The sequence below is a fragment of the Perca fluviatilis genome, chromosome 4 (genome assembly GCF_010015445.1).
Source record: "Perca fluviatilis chromosome 4, GENO_Pfluv_1.0, whole genome shotgun sequence".
NCBI classification, from domain to species: domain Eukaryota; kingdom Metazoa; phylum Chordata; class Actinopteri; order Perciformes; family Percidae; genus Perca; species Perca fluviatilis.
In genome coordinates, this window is record NC_053115.1 from 7,755,087 (window position 1) to 7,770,847 (window position 15,761).

At 42.4% G+C, this 15,761-nt stretch overlaps 1 protein-coding gene across 1 annotated transcript; it reads left to right on the top strand.

Annotated features, from left to right (window-relative positions):
- The first annotated feature begins 7,801 nt into the window (after nt 1-7,801).
- LOC120557341 (potassium channel subfamily K member 15-like) lies at nt 7,802-14,656 on the top strand. Its single transcript, XM_039797588.1, has 2 exons — nt 7,802-8,329; nt 13,476-14,656. Exons 1-2 carry the CDS (start codon nt 7,945-7,947, stop codon nt 14,441-14,443), a joined length of 1,353 nt encoding a protein of 450 aa, XP_039653522.1. The 5' UTR covers nt 7,802-7,944; the 3' UTR covers nt 14,444-14,656.
- The last annotated feature ends 1,105 nt before the right edge of the window (nt 14,657-15,761 follow it).

Consider the following 15,761-nt stretch of genomic DNA (forward strand, 5'->3'; position numbering starts at 1 on the left):
TGTTTTGTCTACACATTAAGAAAATCATGAAAATAAAAGTCCTAGCTTCCACAGACCAATTTCACCTCAGCTGGAGAGGACTCCTTCTCAATGTGTGATCTACAATGTTTCAGGACATTCTGATGTTTTCCAAAATAAGAGCCCCCCAAAACTCATATATACGCTGTTTTGTCTACACATTCAGAAAGTTATAAAAATAAAAGTCCTAGCTTCCACAGACCAATTTCACCTCAGCTGGAGAGGACTCCTTCTCAAGGTGTGATCTACAATGTTTCAGGACATTCTGATGTTGTTTTCCAAAATAAGAGCCCCCCAAAACTCATATACGCGGCGTTTGTCTACACCACATTCAGAAAGTTATAAAAATAAAAGTCCTAGCTTCCACAGACCAATTTCACCTCAGATGGAGAGGACTCCTTCTCAATGTGTGATCTACAATGTTTCAGGACATTCTGATGTAGTTTTCCAAAATAAGAGCCCCCCAAAACTCATATATACGCTGTTTTGTCTACACATTCAGAAAGTTATAAAAATAAAAGTCCTAGCTTCCACAGACCAATTTCACCTCAGATGGAGAGGACACCTTCTCAAGGTGTGATCTACAATGTTTCAGGACATTCTGATGTACAGTTTCAAAATAAAAGCCTGTCAAAGTCTTGAATATGAGACAAATTAGATATGATTTTGGATTCAATTTAAAAGGAAACACCCTGTTATCAAACAATAAATCCACTTCAGGGTTATATTACACGACCCCGTGGTGTGACTCATTAAGTATCAAGACATTCTGATGTACAGTTTCAAAATAAAAGCCTGTTAAAGTCTCAAATATGAGGCATATTTAGGCTGGTGACAAATGGTCAAAAAGGGCTTTAGTTTTTGAGATACCCCTACTGGAGGTAGAACTAAACCCAACAATGTTTTTCCTCATCCCTAGGTTCTCCCATATATGAAATTGATTCTTGGCTAAAGATATTTTACTGCTAAGATTGTTAAATTAACAGATATTGTTACACAACCCAAAACCAAAGAAGGACTAAAATATAGCCTGTCCATGGGAGTTAAGGCATCTAAACTAATGCAGATCAATCACACAAGCTCTGAGAGCTTTGAAACTTAGCATGTTTGTAGTCAGGAAGTTGCTTTACCTACTAGAAAAGACTGGATGTGAATATCATGATGTATGGAATAAATAAAGACATACCTAAAATAGGCGAACATGCAAAAAATTAATATCTATGCAGAATGTTTTCATTTACTTTGTGGTTACTTTGCCAGGGATTATAATAGAAAAACTATAATTTAACACAATACAAATTAAATGACTGTCTTAAACAAACAAATCGCAATCTAACAAAAGAAACACTGTGAGGGGGAATGACCCCCCTCATCACTGAATCTCAAGCTCTTTCTAGCAGCAACCATTTGGAACATGAACTGCTTTTGGTAGTCATTCTGGGGGTTAGGCCATCTCCAGTGGCCACTTTGGGGAGGTCAGCTCCCCATGATGTTACCACTGCAACACACCACTGTCACTCATCCACATTGTCATCAGTGACAAAGTGGGTCATATTTGGATAGCCTGGGAAAGGGCAAGAGCAAGACTCTGTGCAGGTCAAGCCCACTGAAAGACACTGGCATTTGGTAGCATCGTTGCAGTTTCCGCTTTACGTATAGTATATAGTGGGTGATGTCTCTAACTTCTTTAGGTGCTGGTGTCTTCTGTAACATCACAGGTTCAATGCACCCATCTTCTTTGAGCCTCCATCCTCCAACTGGGTTCCAGAGAAGAGGTTTGACCAGGTGGCTGTGACGCCACACTGCTGTTTGGTACAAGGCTCTCAGCACTTGTTGGCCCAGTACTGGCGATGTAGGTGCTGACAAAGCTACATACAGGGATATTCTTGAGCAAAACCTGTAACACTGTGCGTGATTTGAGGCTAGGACGGAGGTTCACCTTCCAGCAGGACAATGACCCCAAACACACCTCAATCCAATAGAAAATCTGTGGTCAGACTTAAAGATTGCTGTTCACAAGCGCAAACCATCCAACTTGAAGGAGCTGGAGCAGTTTTGCAAGGAGGAATGGGATGATGTAGATGTGGCAAGCTCATAGAGACTTATCCAAAGCGACTTAGAGCTGTGATTCCCGCAAAAGGTGGCTCTACAAAGTATTGACTTTAGGGGGGTGAATAGTTATGCACATTGACTTTTTCTGTTTTTTATTTCTAAAAAATAATTTTATGTATATTTTTCTCATTTCACTTCACCAACTTAGACTATTGTGTTTTGATTCATCACATAACATTCAGATAAAAAAAACAACATTGAACTAAAGCCTCTAATGTAACAAAATAGGTAAAAAGCCAAGGGGGGTGAATACTTTTGCAAGGCACTGTACATGCAATACACCTTGCACAGTCACATTCTTGTCTAATTGTTGAATGTGATGATACAGATGTACTAGTTTTGCTGCTATACTATTCAAGCAAAGGGATGTTTGGATCCTCAGCAGTGTTTATGCACTCGGGACATGGCCTTAAGGAAAGATTTGTCCCTAGTTGATCGCTCAGAAGCTTAGAGCAGTGCTTTGTGATTGTTTACCTGCATGACACATCCTCACAGGTTGTAACACCACAAGCAGTTTGTACAGAATTGGGGGAAGCCACTGCCCTCACAAGACTGAAGACCCATCTTTGTAAGTTACAGGCAATTACTAAATGTGGACTCTCTGGTAGCCTGGAGAGGGCTTGCCCTGTGGCAAGAAGGTATGCCCTCCTTCTGTATGGCCAAAAGAAAAAGTTGGATGGACATCCAACCTGGATGTGCTGAGGTACAGATTAGCATCTACCAGAGATTCGTCAGCAGCAAATCTACCCCCAACAGAAGATGCTTTCCAGCATGTCTTCATGCTTTCCAGCTTTCCAGAATGTCTTGATACTTACTGGGTCACACTATGGGGTCGTATACTATAACCCTCAAGTGGAATTATTCTTTGATAACAGGGCGTTTCCCTTTTAAAGTGAATCCAACATCATGCAATTAGTCTCATATTTGACATTTTGACAGGCTTTTATTTTGAAACTACACATCAGAATGTCTTGATACTTAATGGGTCACACTATGGGGTAGTGTACTATAACCCTCAAGTGGAAATAGTCTGTGATAACGGGGCGCTTCCTTTTAAATTGAATCCAAAATCATATGTTCTATGCCTCATATTTGAGACTTTGACAGGCTTTTATTTTGAAACTATACATCAGAATGTCTTGATACTTACTGGGTCACACTATGGGGTCGTGTACTATAACCCTCAAGTGGAATTATTCTTTGATAACAGGGCGTTTCCTTTTAAAGTGAATCCAACATCATGCAATTAGTCTCATATTTCAGACTTTGAGAGGCTTTTTTTGAAACTGTACATCAGAATGTCTTGATACTTAATGGGTCACACCAAGGGGTCGTGTAATATAACCCTCAAGTGGAATTAGTCTGTGGTAACAGGGCGTTTCCTTTTGAAGTGAATCCAAAATCATATCTAATTTGTCTCATATTTGACTTTGACAGGCTTTTATTTTGAAACTGTAAATCAGAATGTCCTGAAACATTGTAGATCACACCTTGAGAAGGTGTCCTCTCCATCTGAGGTGAAATTGGTCTGTGGAAGCTAGGACTTTTATTTTTATGATTTTCTGAATGTGTAGACAAAACAGCATATATATGAGTTTTGGGGGGCTCTTATTTTGTAAAACAACATCAGAATGTCCTGAAACATTGTAGTTGACACCTTGAGAAGGTGTCCTCTCCATCTGAGGTGAAATTGGTCTGTGGAAGCTAGGACTTTTATTTTTATGATTTTCTTAATGTGTAGACAAAACAGCATATATATGAGTGTTGGGGGGGCTCTTATTTTGGAATTCAGCATATCATGCAATGACAGGTTGTGAGGTGTGCTAAAATCTTTCTTTCTCTCTTTCTGACAGACAGACAGACAGACAGGCAGACAGACAGACAGACAGACAGACAGGCAGACAGAATAAATGAATGGGAAATTGCCTTCGTCGGAAAATTCCCTGTTTTTAGTTTTGACGGTCTCACCGTAATAGCAAGTGTATACGCGCACCGCGAAATATAGGGGTGGCTAGTTTGACCGCTCATTTTGAAGTGGAGGCTGGCTTGACTGCAGTAGTTACTTCAATGCTAAAAACAGCCCTTACATAACCGATAACTTTCACTTCTACAAGCCCTATTCGCACGGGATAAGTATTACCTGGTGACCTCCAGTCATTTGTAATAATCGCGGAGGTTGTCTGTGATCTTAATCCCGTGCGAATCGGTCATGTCTGTAATTTGTAAAGTAATAATTCCCCCGCAAATGACCTACCATATTTCGCCGAAAACGGAGGTCCTGTGATAATATTAGTCCCGTGCGAATCGGCATCTCTGTGATTTGGGGTCTAACTGGCTGCGTTGTCAATTATAAATGAAAAGTTTTGACATCATATCCGGGGGATAATGTCTGTAAATTTGAGTAAAATACAGACTTCAGTTATCCCGTGTGAATGCGCCAGACGAAATACAGACGTGTGGGGGTAATTTATAAACTACAAGAGGTCCCCAGGTAATACTTATCCCGTGCGAATAGGGCTTAAAACAGGGAGCACATGAGGAGGAGTGGATGTTAAGAGTTAGCTATTATTGGGCAACCTTTCAAAGCGCCGTCATCTCCTGATGGAAAATCATTGTTGTTATGACAGTGGGAGATAAAACAAACACAATTAGCTCAGGAAATATGAGCAGCCATGACCTCATTCCTTTGTCATTATATAATTTTACCTTAAAACTCCTTTCAATTTACACATGAATAATTCTGTAAATTTAATGTAGGCCACTGGCGATTTAAGACCCTTTTTAGGGGGGGCTCAAGCCTTCCGATTGTTATTCAAAAATATGTCTATTATGTATTATTAAATGTTTTTTTGTGTGCATGTAAACTATACTTCTTGGGTCTCGTTTATGAAAAGTAAAAAGACATTAGTAACTAATTGTATTTGACAGCCATCAAAGTACCCTTTTTCTCATCCATCCATCCATCCATCATCCAAGAATTCCCTGGTCAGAAATTAATCTTTTCAAGATTATCAACAAAATATCCAAATAATAACGATAACAAGGTTCTTTGTTAAAGGAATTCAATCTGAATTTATTTTATTTTGATTTTCTTTGCCTATCCGACTCATTTGGTACAATAACATGTGGGCGGCAAAGCCGAGGTAGTCTACTCGCCAGGACATTCACAGGAGGAAATTACCTAGGTGCCGAAATATAGACATTTTTTATTTTAGCTCTGTGATCTTGCACAGAAAATGACACAATGACCATCATTTCAAAAAACAAAGACCGCAATCAGCTCCAATTTACCATCATTTGAGAAAGCAGTAATCCATATAACAAAAAAAAAATACAACACTCTATCCTCACACCAGGTGCGTCAACCAGAATGATGCGCCTCTCCCTGAAGGTGACACAGATTTTAGAGACCACGTCCGTGCCCTTTTGGCTAATAAGGCTCAAAGGACTGTTCACATTAGCTGTAAAGTTCAGGCCTGTTTCCCTCTGTGACACTGACAACAGGTCCCCAAAGAGACACCCGCCTGCAAGTTCATATAAAGCTTTTTTTTTTTATTAAACCAGCTTTGAAAAGTTTTGTTTTTTAGGACCAAAATACACTGTGTCTCTGTAATGTGATCATCATCTTTGTCTCCACTGCCATCACCCGCTGTTATCAGTGTAAAGATAGCATCATGTTTGCAGTATCTGTCCCCGCCTAATTTTCTACGGGGATGGCACTTGGACAGATGAGTGTCTCGACTCCAGTCAGTGGACATCCTGCTTTTAATGTCTTCCTGTGCAAGATAAAGGGATGCCGGAGGCGTCCTGTAGAGCAGACAGATATGAGATGAGCAAATCAGATAATACAGCATCAATATTTCATGGCCGGAGAGTTGTTAAACCCTGGGATCCATGGTGAAAAAAGTCAATTGTCCTTCACAGTGATTGCACAGTATAGTGCTGTTTGCACTGTGGGTTATTTGTTTCCTATACATACAATGTGAAATCTACATAAAGAACTGATGTTGAATAATACTGCTGTAAGCTCTGTGTGCTCTCATTAGGTGGACTCTGGCAAGGCTATTATCTCTCAGGGACTCCTTTCAAAAGGAGATAATTGCTCTTACCGCCAGTGGAGAAAATCAAGACTTGTCTGCATGTTACATTGTTAACATCTGCTCAGCAATAGAGTTATTTGCGCTTACTAAAGCGGGATAAGGTCCCGTACGGTCTCTGGAAGATAAAAACATGGTGTAAAGATAGCCATATGTTCTTTATGGAATGGAGGCAATAAATGTGGATTTAAATGACAGATCTCAGGCTCTTTATGGCCCTGGTTTAGTGCATGAATGGGTCCCACAAATTAGAATGGGCTCCTGAAATAGATGGAAACGTCACGCAAGGATATGAAAGTGAAATAACTTGCAGTATGGAGCTATACAGCAGTCAGCCTATTTTCTGGTTGCTCCGCTGTGAACCCAATTAGCATGACATCGAGCAAAAAAAAACAACCCAGCAGATGCCACAGAGAACCAAAGCGAGGCTCCGTGAACCAGGCCTCTGTGTTGCTACACTGACGCACAGATCATCTCTACTGTCTCTCGCTCGCTCACTGTGTGGCGGACTTAGTTAATGACGAAAGCTTGCTGGATCACTCAGCGACTAAGTGTGCTTGATAAAGGTCAGCGCCGCCACCAGCTAATGCTTCATCGCTCAGAGTAATACTTTAGCCGAGCGTATTGTGAATAGACTGCACATGAACGCTTCACAGGGCAAAATAATCAAGAGAGTAGAGTATGGAAAGCACAGCTGTTTCTGCTGTGCTGCTCTGTGGTAGACACGACACAACACAACACACACACACACACACACACACACACACACACACACACACACACACACACACACACACACACACACACACACACACACACTCTGACACTTTTGTATCCCAAACCTCTCCAAACACACGATCAGTTATTAACAGAGAGTAAGTCTGAGAAAGTGTGCACCATAAATACTTAACAAAATGGATAATAAATAGGGAGGAAAAGCAATGACAACTGCTAACTAACACATTTACTCTGACTAATTAATACTATGTGTCTATGTCCCCCCCCCCACAAAAAAAGTTATACATTTCCTTTTCAAAATTCGTACTCCTCCTTCGGTGACAAATCCTGAAAAAAAAAAAAAAGAATACATAAATAATACTGAAAAGTCCATCACCAGTGTATGTGCACTGGAGGTTTTGACATCACACTTGTGTAAAGTTGATATTGCATCACGACTGGCAGTTGTGATGTCACAAAATCACGCTGGTGCAAAGTCAGATTTAAAGTGAGCACAGAGAAACCTTCCCTCTTCAGCAGATGCATGTAAGAACAGCCTCCTGGTGTCAAAGTGCACACACATCATGGAACATCAAAGTGAAGTAACAGTGAGCGAACCACATTTTTGAGAGGAAAGGGACTTCAGTTCATTTGCATCTGCAGACAGGGGTGCGCCTGGAAGATATACTTAAAATAAAATCCAGTAAACGAAGATATACTTAAAATAAAATCCAGTAAACGAAGATATACTTAAAATAAAATCCAGTAAACGAGGTCAGACTAGCATCCCGTGGAAAGGCAATATGCTGCCAGCTGCTGAGCTCGGGCAGGCCTACAACCAGTGCGGACACGCGGGTTTGGTGCCATTTCACCTGATGACGAGCCAACAGAACGGGCTACAGTTTCAGCACCCAACCTATTTTGGTCGTATGCTGTAATCCTAGCAGGCTAAAAAGGGGGGCCTCAACACATCACCAAAGATGTATGGAGTTGATGGAGGATGATCATGTGTGCGTCCGTACCTCTGAGCAGCGGCGGCGGCGGCGGCGGCGGCGGCACCCTCCCTCCCTCCCTCCGCTCCGCGCGCACTCCGGAGTTGAGGATGAAGACGCAGAACATCAGGACCCTCTCTCTCATCCTCTCCATTGTTTTCTACCTGCTCATAGGGGCCGTCGTCTTTGACGCACTGGAGTCGGACAGCGAGAATTCAAGGGAAAGGGCGCTGGAGCAGAAGCTGAACGAGCTGAAGAACAAGTACGACTTCACCGACGATGACTACAGAGAGATTGAGCGCGTGGTCCTCCAGTCGGAGCCGCACCGCGCCGGGAGTCAGTGGAAGTTCGCCGGCTCTTTTTATTTCGCCATCACTGTTATCACCACAATTGGCAAGTAGGCTACACACTTTTTATGATTTCTCCATACCCGCTTCTTATGTGAAAAAACATAGGCGCAAGCAGCATTCTGCGTCACTGCATGTGTGTGTATGTGTTCCGGCGTGCTTTGCCCTGTGATAGCCCCCCCCCCCCCAAGCTTTTGGGGTCACTTATCAGAGGAACAGGTGGAACTTTCCTACAGGGCTGCGGTGCAGCGTGTGGTGTTGCATGGAAATGCTTATCGTGTGTGATTTTGCAAATGGGAATTGAACTTTGCCATTGTCATTCAACTACCTTGTAAACAATAAACGCCAACTTAGTAACTGGCATGTGACATAGGCTACATACAATCACTTAAAGGAATATTCCACCAAAAGCCTTCATTGATATATTTTGATATGAAACATTATTCCCTGCAGGGTTGGCAGTTGGCCATAAAACAAACCGTTGTAGTGGTTACGTACAGTAACCCGACTTTCTTGGTTGGTAGCGTTCTCCAGTGTTCTGGTCTGGGTAATAAGCGAGCTACAATTTTGTGTTTGAATAATCTTCTGTAGGCTAATCAACACCACTACGGCAAGACAGTGTAGGCTACACCCAACTTCACTCTCTCTGGGTTCACAGCAGACTCCCCACTCAACGTTAAGGGCCAGACACACCGACCAGACGGCCGACCCTCGGCAAAAAAGGCAGTTGGACTGATCGGTCTCCCCGAGTTGGTCGAAAAAGTGCCTCAGAACACACCAAAGCAACGAGACATAGCTAATACGTCTCCATAAAAAATGAAAACCGTCAGCTGATTGGACGAACGCGTCACGTGGGGTCTGGTTTCTCCGGAAATTCAAAGCCAGACTGTCATGGCGGCTCGTTCAGAATACGATCTCATATTGTACTAAAATAGATCACCGAAACATGTTTCTGAAAACATTTTAAGCGAGAAATAGGCCGTGCAGTTGCTGAATCTGTCTTCATTTCAGATCGACAAAGGTCCGCCGATTATAAATGTCAAATCGGCCAAAATGAAGGCCGACGGCCCCTCGGACGGACGACGGCACGGAACACACCGAACAGACTCGAGTCACCAACCTCGCCAGACTGTCCGATGGCCGATTATCGGCTTGGTGTGTCTCGGGCTTTACTGGTGGTGGGGGTTCTTGTTTTCAAAACGTGGACCTTTTTGCAGTTTTTCCCTCATTTTGTAATTAATTATGAGAATACAATTCTTCATTTTTTTAAGTGACTTTTAAAAATAAAAAGATTTGAGAGAAAGAGAAGACATGTAGGAAAACGTCCAGGTTGGACTCAAACCCTGGACCTTCTGCATTGAGGCATACACTTCTATGTATGTGCACCTGCTCTACCAACTGAGCTAACCCTGCCACTTGAAGGGACTCTTTTATGCACTAATTGGTGCTGGATTAGCTGGTATCTTAATGAGAACGCTTTTTGATGCACCGAAAATATTTACTACAATGTTTTGAAATTGCTTACCAAGATCATGTGCCACCTTTTTCAGTCCAAATGCACGCACGCCTCAAACATTTAGTTATGAGTACATAAAGTTAGTTACGTGGATTATTGATAAATTAGACGTTAACTGTCGCATGCCAGTTAACACATTCACAAAAGTGGCGCTTTTAAAGGGATATTTCACCGTTGGAAAGACTAATATATCTTTAAATTGGGTCACTTATGTAGTAGAAATGTGAAAAAATTATAGAAATTGGTGCCTTCTAGGCAGAAAATGTGTTTTTGGCTCATATGGATGAAAGACACCAAATCCCAGAATGCACTTGCTTCGCTGCTTTAGACTCCACTCCCAAGCCACGCCTACCGTTTACAGACAGTGAGGCAGCATTCAACTCAACTCAAATGTGTTTTATTGTCATTTCAACCATATACATGAAACAACGTTTCACCGTGGCTCAAGTGGTGTTACACATTTAAAATATATAAAAACGACATTATATAAAAATGACTTACGAAACAGGCTACATTTAGTGCACACACATATGCTCCGTAAAGTTCAGCTAACGCATACTAGCATTAGCGCTTGGTGGACTGTAAACACCGATTAATAAACACAGTTCTAAAATTTGCGTGGGATGTACAATGGTCGGCATTTAATAGTCACAAAGTCCACCAGCAGTTAGCAGTTAGTTGGATACAAGAAGCTCATTTCTGCACCAGTCCGTGTTAACACAGCCCACCTCCACTAGTCTTACCCGGCGACCGAGCAGCCGGCCTGGTAGCTGGATAGTCCGGTTCACTGTTGTTCAGCCATGTTTCCACAACAACAAAAACACAGCAGTCTCTGAATTTGCGTTGGGAGTTTCGTTGAAGTTGGATGTAGTCCAGTTTGTTGTCTAATGAGCGGACACTTGCAAGCAGGATTGATGGAACAGGTGGCCGGCTAGCGTTAGCTTTCCACCTAGCTAGGTTATACGCAGCCCCCGCGTTTCACCGCTGAGGATGTCCCCGCCCCCCCATGATTGCCCGCTCCGGCCACCGCTGCTGCCCGCTGATCAAACTAACCTGGCCGGCCGGCCGCAGCAACCTCTTATTTCCGAACATTCATCTCTCCCCCGTCCCCCGAGGGCCGGTGGTCTACAACATTTCCCGGTAGATTTTTTTTGTCCCACTCAGCCGCAGATTCCGTCTGTAATATAGTTTCCTGCATATTCTCCGATCTGTACCAATGTATCACGGTGGTACACATGTGCGGTAGTTGGAATGCACATAATTGTTGTAAAAGTTTTCTGTTGAAAAGACGGAGCCTGTTAGCGATGCTTCAAGATGGCTGACCCTCGTTTTGCCTCGGGAATACTCGGGGAAAGACGACAGTCCAACCCCCTATGGGCGGGTTGAAAGAATGCGAAGTAGCCCCTACTATTGGCTGTAGTCCATTGCCTCTGGGCAAAAAATCTTCCGATGACGCAAAAATCGTCATCGAACGATTTTTTCCAGACCCACAATACAGAGATCTCTCGTCTCGGGGGGACATGAGGGACGGAAGCACGGTCATTCAAAGATACTACCGTGTTTCTAATGATACAAAGCTTAATGCTAAATCGGTGAAGTATCCCTTTAACAAGATTAGGGCTTTGGCTTGGTTTAGATACTTTTTTATTTGAGGGGGATTCAAATTATTGGCCGTTGTTACTTTAAAAGACACTTGTTTATTACAACAACAAAAAACTTGGTTAACAAAAAGAAACTGATTTAAACTATGGACCTTCTGGCTGTGAGGGAGGGGGTCTTTCGAACCCCCCGAACCTCGGGCCTGGAGTCTGTATGGTATGGTAAACTTAAAGGTCCCATGGCATGAAAATTTCACTTTATGAGTTTTTTTTAACATTAATATGCGTTCCCCCAGCCTGCCTATGGTCCCCCAGTGGCTAGAAATGGTGATGAGGTCATAAGGAGCAAGGTTACCTCCCCTTTCTCTGCTTTGCCCGCCCAGAGAATTTGGCCCACCCATGAGAGAGAGACATCATGGCTTTCAAACAACCAAAGTGGCAGTTGGTCAAGGCCACACCCCCACCCTTCACCTTGCCCCCCCTCTCTCTCCTCCTCAATAGCTACAGACAGAAATGGCACATCCTAAGGAAAGCTCATTGTGGGACTGGCTCTAGTGGCTGTAATTCTGCACCAAGGCTGAATTTCGGGAAAGAGACTTCAGATACAGTATTAGGGGACCACTAAGGTCTATATAAAAGAGACTTCAGATACAGTATTAGGGGACCACTAAGGTCTATATAAAAGAGACTTCAGATACAGTATTAGGGAACCACTAAGGTCTATATAAAAGCATCCAAAGAGCACCATGTCATGGGACCTTTAAGTAATTAATATAACCCCAAAATGTGCACAGGAACTCAGGTTACAGTTACAATTATTTCTCATGGTGATCAGCTTTTACATGAAAATGGGTAAAAGATTTCTCAAAACATCTCATATATATTTCATTAATACATTTCACTTTTTTGCTTTCCATCCATATGCATATGGTGCAAAATACACTTTCCCCATCTTAAATTTCATGCAAAACCCTTTCAAACTTGAGAGCAGGCACGTGTATGTTTGCAACACAATTGAGCCAAATACAACTATTTCACTTTCCATTCAACAAAATTGCTAACTAATCACTAATCACTAACTCTGAACAGCGAATGATTGTGATAATGCACTAAACACGGTGATAAAACATGCTAGAAAAATAACTTTTTCCAAACACTTTGCATCAGTTTTTCTATTGGCAAACCTTCCACATCCAATCAGTAAAAGTTAAAAGAACGTGACCTCTGGAAATGACTGATTGAATTAGTCCCTCGTTCCCTTGACAGAAGTGAATGGGGACAGAGCAAATAGTAGGATGGAAGTGTAACGTGACTGAACCTTTAGGGTGGGAGAGGTTACACCATTTGTTCATTTTTATTAGTTCATGTTGTTTGGTAACCTCAATTCCAGCATTCCTGCTCAACTTCAACCTGAACAGAGGTCGGATTAGCCAAAGTAAGGGAAAAGAGGGTTCTCAACTGTTGTAGAAAGAAGTGTCTGATCTTTAAAGCAATATCTACACTGCCCATTATCAGCAACCATTCATCCAATGTTCCAAAGGCCCATTCTGTTTACTAATCTGATATCATTTTAAAAGGCTAACTGAGAAAACACTGGAGAACCCTTTTGCAATTATGTAAGCACATAATGTCATCTGAAAACTGCTGCCCTGGTTAAAAAAACAATGCAACTGATCTCAGCTGGTATTCTGTCTATAATGGAGTGGAATGGACATTTCTAAGTGACCCCAAACTTTTGACCGGTAGTGTATGTATATAGATATATAGAGCACCAGAGTTTGGTGATAATTCTCAGTGATTTTGTCACAATGATCAGTTTCACTTTAAACAGAGGCATGTGATTAAATGATCATGTCAAAATATTGATTCATAGGTTTAACCATGGAAACCAGTAAACCTATTTTGTTATGGTTTAACCAATGTTTGAGACCTAATTTAAACTCAGAACCAGAGACTTGAGACGTGACTTCTGCAGTGGGTGCTAGTGAGCATTAAGCATTAGTAATCTTGATGACTGTAAATCTTTCTAGACATTAAACTTGACATTATGTGACCTGCAATATACTGTGACTTTGTAGGTTATGGCCACGCTGCTCCACGCACTGATGCTGGCAAGGCCTTCTGTATGTTTTACGCTGTGTTGGGCATTCCTCTGACACTGGTAATGTTCCAGAGCCTGGGCGAGAGGATCAACACTTTTGTCCGCTGCCTCCTGCGCAGAGCCAAGCAGGGCCTGGGTTTACGGAAGACGGAGGTGTCCATGTGGAACATGGTGCTGGTGGGTCTGCTGTCGTGCACGAGCACCCTGTGTATCGGAGCTGCAGCTTTCTCCCATTTTGAGGACTGGACCTTCTTTAATGCCTACTACTACTGCTTCATCACGCTCACCACCATTGGATTTGGGGATTTTGTGGCTCTGCAGAAGACAGACGCTCTGCAGAAACGGCCCCCCTACGTGGCATTTAGCTTCATGTACATTTTGGTTGGGCTGACAGTCATCGGGGCTTTTCTTAACCTGGTGGTCCTGAGGTTTCTCACTGTCAGCACTGAGGAGCCTGACTTGAGGCCTGAGGCCAGGGTAGAGGAGCTGGGAACGCAGCCTAAGGACACGCAGGGGGATAGGGAGGTGTCGGAGGCAGAAGCAGAAAGTGCTGATGATAGCTTTAAAGAGCGCAGAGATGGACACAGCAGCCTGTGCAACCTGAGCCTTCCCATGGAGGGGGGCACCAGCTGTATGGATCTCCTCCCCTCTCCTGTAGAGGAGCGCAGACTTGTGTTATCTGAGCACTCAAAGCTTTCCGAACCCAGCAGACTCAGGGCCTTGTTTTCCTGCATGTGTTGTGGCCTGGACATTTACGACAGCTCCTCTCTGCCTCACCGTGACCAGGCGGGCGGCCACAGCAACCCCGTCTTTTACAACTCCATCTCCTACAGGGTGGACCAGGCCTCGTGCAGCTCCTGCCCCGTGTCGTCACAGGCCTCCCCCAGCAGCATAGCTCTCTGTCTGGGCAAGAACAATTCTCACACCAGGAGGAAGTCGTTATAACTCTCTGCACCTTTGACCTAGTGGCCTTTGTTTTGGACTTTTTGTACACACCACAGAACCCTCTGATTTTCCTCTTGGTGGAACAAACTGCTCAGTGCTTTCCTTGTCATGAATGTAGCAATACTTGCTACTGGAAAACATTGTAGCATACCATAAGCATCCTTTACAGTTTATAATGTATTTTTCTACAATAAATATTACCGCTAAAGAGAATTATGTTGAAAACTAATTAAAGTATGTGATATCTATAAACCCATGTTATTCACCATTACTGTCCCAATATACTGCATGTACTGCATGTAATATAAAAGGCATTGACAGGAAATATGTGAAAAATGTGCAGTTTTAGGGAAGCTACTTTGAAAGCTTTGCGAGCTACTAATTACTTCACACTGGAAGAAGTTGAACTATACAGCAAAGAAATCTAGTTTGGTTAAGTAAAGCTACTTAGAACAAGTAGTTCAAACTACTTTGTAAAAAACAAATCAAATTGAAAATTGTACTAGAAAATTATAATAAAATAAAAACAAAAAAGTCACATGCCAGCAAAAAATGCCACTAAAAAAAGATAAATGAAATGTGCAATGAATTTCACCTTTGGTCAGACACCTGCCTTCCAGAAACTAGAGTCCAGGTGTGGTGAGTACACCAAGCAGGATTACTAGCCAGGTAACTTCTTAAATATCATGCAGCAATTTATCTCAACATTGGTTAATAAATAGCAACCAATATGTATGACTAATTAACAACTAATATATTCAAGTTTAGTTTTTCCACATTCAGATTCATAACATTAAAAACTATAGCCAAATGTTTTTCACAGGCGAGCTGACATCCCAGCTTCCTGAAATACCCCTGAGACCTAAACCTGTCCTTAACAGAAATGGCTGTCTGATGAATGCATGTCATCACAGCGGTGAGGATGAAAGAAAAAGGTGCAGTGCTGGTCAAAAGGGGTTCAATTACAGTAGAGAAGCAATGGTAAAATAAAAATAAAAACACTCCTTTCATTGTATGGCTTCCATTTGAGGTTTCTGTAGTTAACTACACAAAAAATGGCAAGAAAGTAATTTAACTACTTGAATGACTTACTGTGGGTCACTGTGACTTTCAGTTATTTCCAGTCAGTAATTATTGGTGTCTTCTAATAGGAACGTACACTCCGTGGCTCTGGCTGGTTCCCTTGGTAACGTTTCCATCCTCATTGCTTAGTGCAGTGGAAAACTGGAGACAGACACGTACAGTACAGTGAGTGGTTATTGTCTGACGGCAGCATCTAGTCCACACTGCAAGTTCTCTGTGATGAATGAGTGTGTCA